Raw genomic sequence first — 13316 nt, 5'->3', positions numbered from 1 at the left:
TAATTTTTTTTGCTTATGTTACTCAAAACGTTCTATGAAAAATATGATACGAATCTATTAGCTTATGATATTTTATTTTTTTAATTTATATTCATAGCTATGTATTTTTTATTATAGTTAAATCACAATCGTTATGTTCATATTTAAACCATCTCTTCATTAATTTAATACTTAAATCGTTCTGACATTATAATTTATATAGTCTAACCACCTCTATTCAGGTCTACCAACATCGTTATATATACAACTATATTGCGATTGTTCACGATTTTAATACTCAGATCGTACTGAAATTATAATTTGAATAAAGAATAAAAAGCTATTCTAGGTTACGCAATGAATCTAATTCTATACCTCGCTTAAAAATATTTTTTTAGTACATAAAAGTAGTATATATTAACCGGAAGCACATGCTTATTACACATAGAAAATATAATTTATTCATAACACAAATAAATTTGATAAGTGTTATACATATTTATGTGTTAACTGCTTGAGTATTGCTGTATTTTATAGAAGCAATCTTTAAAATCTACATAATCGATTAGATGCGTGAGAATGATGTTGTTGCATTTTATAAAATCAGGCATTTAATAATAAAATCTTTTTTTAACATGCTTACATTGAGTATAGTTGGAGCTCAGTTTTTTAATACAATTGCAACTCAAACTTATATGGTATATTAGCATATAAGTTTGAGTTGCAAGTATACAATTTTCAAAGCACGATTAATATCCGAAAGACACGGGCTCGAATCTCATATGAACATTTGTGTTTTACAACTTCTATCGTGTCTTAGTGATTATCACAGATTATGCTTTTCTAGATTTTTCTAATCTCTGATTAATTCGTATTTAATATGTGTAAAACTACTTCAGTTTATCGAGAAAATCATATGTAAGCAAATAAAAAAAATAAGGCTATTTGTCTCAAACACTATTTGAGTTCGAAATACGTTGTTTTTATAGCTCTCTAAAAAAACTTAGCTAAATCGTTTATTTATATCCAAGAATGGCTCTACCATTAAATGTAATTTTTGGGCTACTTTTATTTGTAGAATTGTATGAACAAAAAGATATGAATATAATTGCCAAGTGAATCTATTCAAGTGTATTATAATTATTGATGTCAATCTATACTAGGGGTCGGCGACCTTTTCTACTTATTACATTAAAATATATTTATTTAAATCGGCGTTACCTACATGATGTGAAAGAAAAAAATTAAATTTATACAATTTCCTTCAACATTTTATTTGTCCGTTGAATCCTCATTACGCCCAAAAATATATTTTTTAACCCATTTGGGTGATTTACCCCGGTTCCTTTTACACCTGATCTGGGTCGATGAAACTTAGGTAGTATGTATTTACCATTTAAATAGACTAATGACATTTCAATTTATTTTAATAGGAGAAATTAACCTAATACTATACGAGTAATTAAAAAATAAACTCTTAAGTCATGGTACCACTGTATTCGCACAAATGCGGATTCGCTATCTTTATAAAAAGACCTTGAGTCACTCGTGGGGTATCCATTTTATATATTAAGATAATAAGTCATACCTTTGCGTCTTTTGAATCAATCCAAATCTTGTCTAAGTAAAGATTAACTTCCAATAGTTTGATATATTAATCAATTTATATCTGATCCGGTAGCGAATTCTTTTCTAATCACCAACTTCACCGAGGACGTGTATCCAGTTATCTGAACTCGCCACTCGTTTATTACCCTCAAATTAAATAACAACTCGTAAACGCTCTCGGGCTACTTATAAACTCGCCGTCCGCACATTATAACAGTTAATCTTAATCGATCACCTGCTCTGGTGAACATAAAAAAAGTCGCCCGGGGCGCGGCGTTTATAATACAGAGCGGCCGCCGCCCCTGAGCTGGTTGTCTTTATTGCCGAATAGGCTTACGTTGTTGTGTATGCATAACCGGGTTTATCCGGGGCCGGATCGGCGCGAATCCCAGGCGCCGGCCGACGGGGGGTACCGGTTATTTTTTTGTAAAGTTTTTCGAACCGCTAACCGCGCACGTGACTGCTCCACTTGTCGCGGACAACTGTAAACACGAGACGAATTAATATTGTTTTGAACCGCCGCCGTGTGTAGTAAGAGGCGGGTTGATGCTCGGGGGCGTGCTCGTTGCGCTTTTTGCCCGGGGCGTCAATTTTGATATTATAAAATATACAAAAACTAACAAATTTGTACAACTTGGGCGGAAATGTTATAACGATAAATAAAAGGTCTTCAACCTCAGATTCCGAACTTTAAAAATAAACACGCACGTTTTTTTTTAATAAAACATTTTATATATTATATTTTATAATTTAATTATGAAAAAAATATTAATTAAATGGCCAACTCTGGACCTTTTGCAGCAACCGATCTTTTCGATGAATTTTTCATACATTTCGGGCTATTACTTAGCGGATGTTGGTTTTTAGGTGCTTAAACGTTTCGGGTTTGTCGGCGTAGACACGATTAACCGTGTAACGGCGTTAAATCGCATGATTTCGGCGGCCAGTTAACGTCACTAATACGTGAAATAATGCAACTTAGAAACATTTTACGCAATACAATCAGTGCTGCATCCGATATGTGGAAAGTTGAGCCGTCTCGTTAGAACCACATGTCTTCCACATCAATATCTTTGATTTAGTATTAAAAATAATCTGTTATTATGCGCCTAAAGCGATCACCATTGACTGTTCAAGAAAGTAAGGCCTAATGACGCCGCCTGACCACAATGCGCACCATACAGTCACTTTTTTTTGGCATGTATGAATTACATGACAATTTTACTCGCTCCATTATTATATAATTATAATTCCATTCAATTCTTATATTTTCATACTCCCACGAATGAAAATAAAAACGACTTATATCGTACATTAATTGTAAGCTGTAATAATGCTTTATAAAAAATAAAATATATGTTACTAATATACCGATTTCAGTCCGGTTTATTGACTATTTACTTCAGGGACGTCATTTCAGATTTTTACAGGGAAGGGGAGGGGGACAGTTGGCTAGTCATTAGTAATTTTTTTTAAATTATTAGTATTTAATTAAATGACATGCATTTTTCTGATCAAATTCAAGGAGAGGGGAAGGGGGAAATGCTCTCACCTGCCCCCTAAAATTGTTGTAAACGGATTGAGCTAACGCTCGTCATGTTACAGTGGATTTACAATAAAATAAATTTGAAATAATTCCGTTTTTATTCATATTTGAAATGCCCTAATAAAATATTCTAAGAACGGAGGATGCAACATCAATTTATGATATTTCTAATGTACGTACATAAGTCGCGAGTTAAATCTTCAGAAAGTCATAATTTTGTTAATCCTTTTGCCATAGTAAAAAAATATTACTATCATTAGTTATTTGCTTTCACTACCATGCAATATTGAGTTTCTAGTACTTTAATCAAAATCTTGCAGTATTTAAATGAGTGGAGATTTTCGTATTCATAAAATTCACTCTTTTAAAATATTCTTATTTCCTCACCTTTTGATCTAATACAAAAGATCCAAACAATTAACCATTTGCACTAGTGACGGTCGAGTATCTGCATCTCAAGTAGCTCTCCAGTTATTTATTATTTATTTATTTAAATGACGCACTCTTCCACGTTTGTCAGACAATACGACTCTGTCTCAAGTACTTGCAAGATAATGAGACTGTGACACCGAGAACGACGGATGCAGCTGCAGCATCTCCTTTTTGTCGGCGCCCCATATATCTTCGACCGTTATACGCATATATAGACTCACACACGTATGATAAAGTCAAATAAAAAACATAACCTCAAAAATTATCTTATCACCGTTAGATTCGGTGGTTATTTTTTTGGCGCCGATTGAGCTCGGATTTTTTTCCCAATCGAGACGAGATCCTGATTCTTTTACCGTTCGTTGCATTCATGAGAATGTACAGTTATGATTTTTTAATTGTCGTCGCTCGATTGTTGCGGTTTTGGAACATCATCGATTTGCCAAAAAACTGCATCTGCTTCGCGATGGTATAATGTGATGATGTGGGTCACATTTTCGTATAAGGTACGGGCCGTTACCTTTATACCCATCGTTTGAGCTGAATGCTGATGCGACATGTCGCACAATAGTAGTATTTAACGGTCTTTTATATTTTATATATATAAAAAAAACTTTTTTATTCAAAACTGATTTTTATTGCCATAAAATCTGATGCCTTATAGCTTCTAATTATAAGGCGTATCTTCGTTCTGTTATCCGGTCTCTTGTATACGTTCTTTTTTAATTTCTTAACTCACAGTAGCGTTTACTGTGATGTAATTCACACGGCGTTTCTTCTGCTTTACTATTGTTAGTTAAATTTATGTATATTTTATGAGTAATGAACGGTTATGTACAGATACTATTGTTTAACCGCGTTGAGGTTCAATGCTTTCGCTAGTTTTATGCATATTTATTGTAATGATTATCGGCATTGATGTGTGTACATCATTTTTTTGAAGCTTCGGTGATTTTTTATGATGAAATTTCTTCAGTAAAGCATTTTTAGTTTAAAAAGCGGTAAACAACCTCGTATTCTAAAAGAATCGATTTTAAATATTTATTGAAAGATCAAGCTAAAAAAGTATTGCTATATATTAAAAATGTCACAATATACTTTCTTGTTTATCTTTCTTCAAATCTGATGTATAGACTTTTTCTACTTTGCCGATCATTAAAAAAATAATTAGATACATTTGTGTTAGGTTTTTCATGGACATTTAAATTATTTTTCTTATGTAAAACAGCGATTTTAGGCTCGACAACCAAAGGGTTAATATCTAATGCAGCTACCCTTTATCATGTAATTGGAATTATAGAGTCATGATTTCTAGTGGTCGATGCTTGATCTTATATATTTTTTATAAACTATATAACCACCACACCACCACATAATTTTAACATCTTTAAACTCCAACCGCAAAGTGTTTTGTATCCGTCTCATCATACAATGTATAAGATTGTGGTCAATACAAAAACACACACCGTTATTTACGTCGTAGTCATTTATCGTGTTATACATCTAATTAGCTCAACGTATGCTCAAACACATGGCAATCCAATTTTATCACGTTCCGCTCGAAAGTGGGTCTATTTTTGGGCAATTGTCTTTTCTGGGGTTCTCCTACGCGGGGTCAATATCGTGGGATTTTTTCTGCGTTCTTGATTATTATATTTTTTTGGAACACTTTTCGTACAAAAATGTGGAGTAGTAGCTCGTCATTTTTTTCAACTTCTGGTCGAACGACTTCGAGACCGTCACGGATGCTGCACATTTCTTCTCCTTCATTGTTCCGATGGAAATCGTACGCATTAGCATGTGTGATTGGCGGTTACGCGGTTCTAATTAACGGTTATGGTCCATTATCCATGCGAGATGAACCTTGCACGAGACGAACCTCACGTTATATTATAAAATCAAACGTTAACGCATTGTATACGTTGTTTACTGGTGTAAATAAACATAGACACTCGCCTCAAGACTTTCTCTAAGTAATTTTAATTTTGTCAGTTATTTAAAATTCAAGTCATGAACCATTAAAAATTTCTATTGATATCACTATAGTTTTCTATGTGTCGATTCTATATATTTGTTTCTGAAAGAATATAGATATTTTCCGTCTGAATATCAAAATAAGTTAAACATTTCTGTAACAAAACACACTCATGCATTTATTTCCAACGCACTGTTTCAAGACTGCGAAATTCTACACACTGTTAAATAAATATTTATCGAAAGCAAATTGATTCCCAATTGTTTCTTTCATGTTTCAATCATAACTGAAAGATGTGATTTTTAAATAATGGCGGGTATTTTTCGGGTCAGGATTTATATTAACCCACGCGCCACATACTGGGCTCAGTCACTACGCAACCGTGATGCCAAAGCCACATACGGGACATTTACAGAATTTGCTACTTATGCTACGAAACGTGCCCTCCAACGCCGCTCTGTCGCTATTCCTGCTTCGTCTGTTGCTCTAAATAATTTCGCATCTTACATACAATTAAATAAATTCGTTGAGAGATATTCATGGGGTGTTCAAACTTTTGACCAACAGTTTTGGTGTGAGTTTATAAGATATTTCCAATATAAATAATTTATTGCCCATTTCAATTTATAAATGTTATACTGTTTCTTAAATCACATGCTCGTCCTATATTTTAATTTTGATCGTTTTATGTTGTTTTTTCTAACCATATGCTATTTTTATTCTAACCATTTGATATTTATTCTGACCTTGAATAATATATTTATGACCATTATTTTAGTTCTGATTGTCCTATTTTTTATTCTTACCGTATGCTATTTTTATTTTAACCATCTGATATTTATTATATGTCAATAAAAATTTGATTTTTATTCTGACCCAGAATAAATTTAAATTCTGATCATTTAATCACTTTTGCTTAGATTTTCATAGCTTTTTCTAATATTAGTTAGGCTTTTGCAGCATTATGAAAAAATCTGAATACAGTTAATTGTAAAAAATGTATGGGTTTCTTGAGAGTCGGTCGAGTGGTCCTCGATTCGAGAGTCTGTGTCAATGATACGATTGACGATTAATGAATGCCATCCATTGAGTGATTTAGAAGCTTGGTCGAATAAGAGACGGGATCAATTAAGAGCCAATCTCATTATGGCGTAACTCTACCACCAAAATCATTTGTAAAGGTTCACGTTTCAAGGTAGCCGTCCGATAATTACAAAAGATAGTTCAAACAATGCTTGTTCGATGCGAAGCAATTAGTTTTTTGTTATATACATATTGCAATTATTACTTGTTCCAATAAAAACACTACCCAATAAAATCTATTCTGTATTATTATTCTCGTGACTATGTTGTAATGCATTATCTAATAAGCTTACTGTGTAACTACTACTGCTTCAAAATAAGTCGCTCATCATATAAAAATATGTAGGCAACTTAAGAATTTTCGTAGATTTATATAATGTACTGAGGTGCATTAGCATATTTTAGTTGTTTTCCTCGAACACGCTCTTGCGTTACTTACTAGCACATTCTTTAACCCATCTTTCCAAATTTGCCTTGAACATTGATGAAACCATTTTTTTTTAAATTTATATATAAATTTATTGACATTGCATTAAAAAAATAACATATTATAATCATTATTTGACTTTGCTGTAGTTAAAAAATCAGTCGATTGTGTGAAAGTGGTTAAGCAGATTACAACTCTAAATTGTAAATAATTAAGATGTCAGATGAACGTAAATGAACGAAATCCTAATCGCAGTACAAAAAAGTTTCGTCCTGGTCTCCTGCTTTTAACCGATAAGCGTCGCGAAATAAAGATTCTCGTCTCCCGCATACAATTTATTAACGAAAGCAATTTGATTCCTAATCGAAATCTGCAGAGATATTTCATGTTTCATAAACATAGTATAAAAAACCTGATTTTTGATTGAAGTATTTGCAATTAGAGATATCTTTCTAAATATTGATTTTAATTTCCAAGTTGCATTTTATTTTGTATTGTATTAAAATGGTGTTTTTTTTTTTTTTTTATTTAACTATAATAATATTGCATAAATTATGTTATTATGCTTGTCTCCTTTCGAGCAAGTAACACGCGATTATTAGCGTGTTAGTATTTATGAAATATACTCAGGTATCTGACTACACAGTTCTTTAAATCTTGTACCTGAAAAAAATTAGGTCACTTATAATAAATACTTTAAATTCAATAAAATAATAAATATTGTACATAATCGCATATTAAAATATTACTAAAAATTGTGGTCATTTTAAAAAGTCTATATAAAAACACTTCTGGTTATTTGGTTATTTTTGCAGCGCAGATTTTTTGGATATTTTACTCACACTTTGAGCACATTATGTGAAAATGGTATTTTATTTATTTAATGAAAAGACAATGCAGAATGAGAGAATCTTTGTTTCGCAACGTATTATCGGTTAAAAGCGGGAGACGAGGACGGAAATATTTCAAAAAATGTTGTAATAAATATTAACAATTTATTTAAGTCAGTTTCATTCTCAAAGATAAATATTAAATTACAACATGTTTAACACAAACTAAAATATCATATTATGTCTTGATCTTTTGTGATATTTATTACATCTGACTTCAAATCATGATTTGAGTTTGTGTTTTACTCAAATGTAACTGTATGATTTTTTTATCATATTCAAAAACTAAGCCATAGATTAACGGGTAAATAAATATTTGTAAATCTGAAGCAAAAAATTACATTCGTCCCAATGAATTCAATGATTCGAATGAACTGAATATTAATTATGCAGACACAATCTTATGCTTTGATTGACCTCATAAAACGTTCTTAATTTGTTGCATCTGTATCGTGTTTTGAAACTAGATACATCCGTGAGAAGACCGAACACATGTAGAGCGTAGATTATATTTTCAATTAGGATCCGAAATAGATCATTGCGTGTTACTATTATATCAACACTGCAATCTTTGTATATTACTTTCACGTCTAAGTTAATGCACTGCAAACACCATACTTTGCTGTAATGCAACACATCTCGATCTGTTTCATTCATCCTCCGATGCAAAACGGCACGCGAGCCGTTGATTACGACCGCTGGATGAACACCTAAGCGCGTGTGAAAATTGCCCACCATTGAACTTGTCTAGATGCCTTGTTAATTCACGGTAAAACGCCACGTAACGCTCTCCTCCGCGCTCTTTTGACTTTCTTTCTTCGGAAAAAGGCACCGTGCATCGTTATTATGATGTCACGAGCTTCGCATGCTCTTTTCGGTTCTCATATTGTGGTCTGAGAACAGCTCAGTTCACAAGGCTTTCGTCTCTAATTAGACCCGACGCTCCACTTGCCAAGTTCGCTCGTATGGAAAACGTTTGATGTACGATGATAATTCAGTAACGGTATAACATGTGTTGTTTAATAATTATTTTATAGTAATTGGAGTGAAAATGACGATAATGTGAAATGTGCAATGATGCCCTTAGTCAACGTTCCGGTATACAAGATACAAGATCAGAAGCAAGGGATGCAAAAGTTTTATAAGACTAACGTCTCGGATCACACCAGAAGAAATGCGACTTCTGCGGCGACGCCTGTCAAGAGAGTTCCTCAAAAATTAAATTTGAGTGATCAAGAAGTCAAGTTAAATCCGACTTCGGTTCAGAAGTTTTTGACTCATATTGGAACCGCTCCTGCGAATAGTAAAAAGAAAGTCGTAACGAGGACTCACAGCGCCAAAGCTTACGACAATCACGTTTACGAAAATGTGACAAAATTGGGCTCGTGCGATGCAAAATTAACGAAGGCTTTAGAAACGTTTGATAAAATCTTATCAGAGTTCTCGACACCCTTCGTTCCGCCGAAGCTGCAAAAAGCCAAAACATGCAGTATAATCGAATCTAGATGCATTTTGAAGAAGTCCGATTCAGATCCTAAAAAAGAAACGCCTAAAGACTCGCAATCTAAACATCCACCTTTGACTAAAACGAAGAGTCTTTGGAACTTGAACGACATGGAAGACATGCTGCCTATATCTAAAATACCCATACCGATTTCACAGACCATAGACAATAAAAACAAATACAATACATATAAGATCAGCAATAAAGATACGAGCCAGGCTATAGGTAAATCTGAAGAAATGGTTAAATTGGACGTTAAAACGAGAATCTTGAGAAAAACCCTTTCGAATCCGCCGTCTGCCCCGGTGCCGACGGTCGGAAAAGCTGTCAAGAAAGTGGAACGCAAAGTCAGCGACCCCAGTAAGAAGAATAAACCGCCGCGAATCATCAACAATAAAACCTCATCTCTGACCAAATCAAAAACCAGCGACAACATTGAAGTGCCTAAAAACAAAATACAAAAAGCGAGGAGTATCTGGGAAGTGTCTAAGACTTCGCCTCAGTCGAATCTTCATAAACCTTTAGCCAGAACCAAATCTAACGCTTCCATTTCTGGTTCTTTGAGCAAGATACCGGTGGTGAAAGGGTATAATTCTCCATCGATCAAGAGTAACGCCGTCAAAGCTTCATCTCCCGCTCCTGAAGATCTGAATCGTTTAGATCTTAGCAAGGAAAGCGGGGTAGGCGTTAAAAAGTTCGATACTAAAACGTACAAGGTCGACTCAAAGAGCGACATCAACGAAATAAGCAAAGTCAGAGCCAAGATTCAACAGAAGAAAATGACTAGAGCGTCTCCCGAAGCTAACGAAGAGTCAAAGGTCTACGAAGCGCCTTTATCGCCGGTCAGATCGATCATCAGCAAAATGGAGATGCACTGTGCTATCGAAAACCAAGCGGAACCAATACCATTGCAAAACTGTAAGATCATATCTCCGCTGCAGAAGACCGTTGGAATTGCCAACATGTGTTTGCAAAACAGCTACAATGTCTTACCCAAGAAGAATTCTAAACCCATAGAGACCAAGAGCGATATAGAGATATGCAAGATTGCGCCAGACGGTCAAGTCTTAGTGCCCGGTCGCAAATTATCGTATTCGAGCAGTAAATCTTTTGCAAGTTCAGACGAAAAAATATACGAAGGACACTCGGATTATAGTGACGATTCTGGACACGCTTCAAACGAGAGCGAATCTGTTGTGCCCCTGAAAGCTCCTCTCGCTATCAGAAAGTCTGATAAGCCGGATTTGATCAGCAACTGCCTGAAGAACGACGAAGTCCCTGTTCCTGCTGAAAGACATCCGCAGATTCCAGAGGTATCGATTGAAATTTTTGAGGTTTTTGGTGCGTAATTAGAATATAGAATAGTCAATGTTTACTTTCTAACGCTTTCGATGAATCGATCGATCGATCGATCGATCGACGTTTCTCTCGCGAAGACCTTTTCTCTTTGACGCAAAAGCAGAACAGTACTTGTACGCTGTTGTTAGTAGGGATTTTGTAATAAGATCGCCAAAAACCCACGGACTTTCTCTATCTAATTTTTTTTATGCGCATTTTAATGTTCCATAGAAATTGATTGAGATTAAGATCGGACGTAAATGGATTATCTGTTTTTTTTTGCAGTGATTAATTTTGCGCATGTTTTGTGTTTTGGATGCGAGTGGGTGTTAAGACGTATTCGATCAGCGAATGGATATGAAAAAAATAGATACAAACATGAAATATAATAGTGCAAGATTAATTCATATTAACGTTTTATGTCAGTTGTGAAATATACAATCATATTTAGAGACATATAAATTATATAATTTAAAGAGTTATTGACCATCATGTTTCAGTGAAAATGTATCATTTTAAAATATGGAAACGTCGAAGTACTTAATTTAATTAATTTCAGTATCAAGTTTGGCTTATCTTCATTAATTTTAAATATTTATATAAATCAGTTTGCTTTAATGTAAATCGCGATATTATATTATTACCTTCTATAATTGAGCTTTGCACCATTAAAAGGTAATTTATTACATTTGAACATTCGGTGAACCTGCATGTGACAAGTGCAGGTGTATTGAACATTTAACATTTTCTGAAATGACTCGATTTTTTTAAAACAAAATATAATGTTAACTTATCGTTAATAATTCGAAATTCTTCCTACCTATAGAGTTTTGTTAGATTCCTAATTTTTTTGGTATTATATAAATAATGCTGCGGGTATTTTTAAAACTATTGTAGTGATATAATAAAATAATATATAATTTTTTGGTGTATTTGTTTACCATATTTTTATTAAATCTAATTTATATTTGGTATTACATACAGGCAACTTTAAAACAAAGTATTGATAATAAATTAAGTTACTACTATGATACAAATTATTTAACCCTTTAAACGCCAGCGACTTTTTAGTGAGTCACCTCTTATTTTTCTTCACGGGTCAGTAACTTTATTTTAAATAAATATAAAATACTTGGTTCACTGAAGCTAGTACAATAATATTTAATAATTAAAAAAAATAATTCGTTATCTTGATTTAAAAAAATCAATAATTGACGCACCGGTGAGTCGCTGGCGTTTTAGTGGTTAAAAAGATTATTTAAAATAGGATAAAAACAGGAAAAAAATATGTAGGCATATTATCTAACGAAATGTTGTATTAATTACCTTGAAACTGTAATAATAAACATGTAATGATATTTAAACTATAGCTCCAAAAGTAGTCGAAAGATGCATCAAAATATTTATTTTGTTTTGAAAGGCTTCTTGCTGCTTTAATGAAATGAAAGAATCTGAAAAATAACATATGTGTACATACATATGTATCTTCATGATGCGAGAAATTTACTTTCTAAGCTCAACCATCGCCATCTTCGTGATACATTGAACATGTCGCCATCTTATCGCAATCTAACTGTTTTTTCTTCTTTATTGTTTACAGGTTCTTCTCCGAGCAGGTGCCCTATCATGTCTGGAGCGCGCCCGAGCCGAGCGCCTTCGCGCCCGCATCACTCGCTTCCAGGCACTGTGCCGCGGCGTGCTGGCACGTCGCGCCCTAGCGCGGAGGCGCGTGCAAGAGGTGGCCGTGAGGTGCATCCAGAGAAACGTGCGCGCCTTCCTGACGGTGCGCGATTGGCCGTGGTGGCGTCTGCTCGTCAGGATTACGCCGCTTCTAGCCGTGCACAGAACTGAGGATCAGCTGAGGGCCAAGACGGTGTGTATAATATAATTTATTTATCCCATAAAATTGACTATGCCAGAAGCATTTATTCCTCCAAGTTAATTGCTGTCATATTGAAATGTGTTCGCAACCAGTTTCGGTAGATAAAAATTCTTCAACAACTTAATATAATAGGGCTACAAACCTTGAGAGGGCCTACAGTATCCAACTTGTCATCATTACGGCCATTGTACCGATATTTAACGTTAGAAGTACATAAACTGCAAATCAGATCAATAATCACAAGTGATTGCTTGGTGTGGAGTAACATATGAAATACATTTCAGTAGCTCCAGCTTTCTATTTACGTAATTTAATATTGATAATCAATTATAACCTTTGTATAATAATATTCTGCATTAAAAATAAAAACTGACACTGCTGCTTTTTAAAAAAAATAAAACGCTGCTCCCATTTGTTGTCAACATCTCTCAGTCGGGTTGAATTCTTGAGTCTTGGATTGGGCGTGAAGTGAGAAGCGGCTGCAGTCTCGGTCCGTACTCTTAGAGTTCGGTTGAACTTTCTTTTAAAGCAAATTGGAACGAGTGTCTAAAGGATGTGTCAGTACGGCAGTATTCTGGCTTATATACCCTTGAGAAAATGAAAATTTATTCTCAACGCTTCTTCTAGTTCTTGATCACATTGCCCAATGCCG

At 34.2% G+C, this 13316-nt stretch overlaps 1 protein-coding gene across 9 annotated transcripts in view; it reads left to right on the top strand.

Annotated features, from left to right (window-relative positions):
* Nucleotides 1–13316, top strand: part of Mhcl (Myosin heavy chain-like) — a 168539-nt gene that overhangs the window by 129369 nt on the left and 25854 nt on the right. For 5 of the 9 annotated variants that reach the window (XR_015810565.1, XM_088191291.1, XM_088191288.1 and 2 more), the window contains one exon: nt 12383–12655. Coding sequence is in view for 8 of the 9 variants with exons in the window: in XM_088191291.1 (XP_088047417.1) it covers nt 12383–12655 (273 nt within the window). In the remaining variant the exon portion in view is untranslated. Of the gene's footprint in view, nt 1–8977; nt 10758–12382; nt 12656–13316 lie in introns of all 9 variants that reach the window. The other 4 variants (XM_088191294.1, XM_088191296.1, XM_088191293.1 and 1 more) reach the window with 1 other exon arrangement.

The sequence above is a fragment of the Plectrocnemia conspersa genome, unplaced genomic scaffold (genome assembly GCF_051122295.1).
Source record: "Plectrocnemia conspersa isolate PC_06_02 unplaced genomic scaffold, ASM5112229v1 ptg000009l, whole genome shotgun sequence".
In the NCBI taxonomy this organism is placed as follows: domain Eukaryota; kingdom Metazoa; phylum Arthropoda; class Insecta; order Trichoptera; family Polycentropodidae; genus Plectrocnemia; species Plectrocnemia conspersa.
This window is presented reverse-complemented; position numbering and strand designations above follow the sequence as displayed.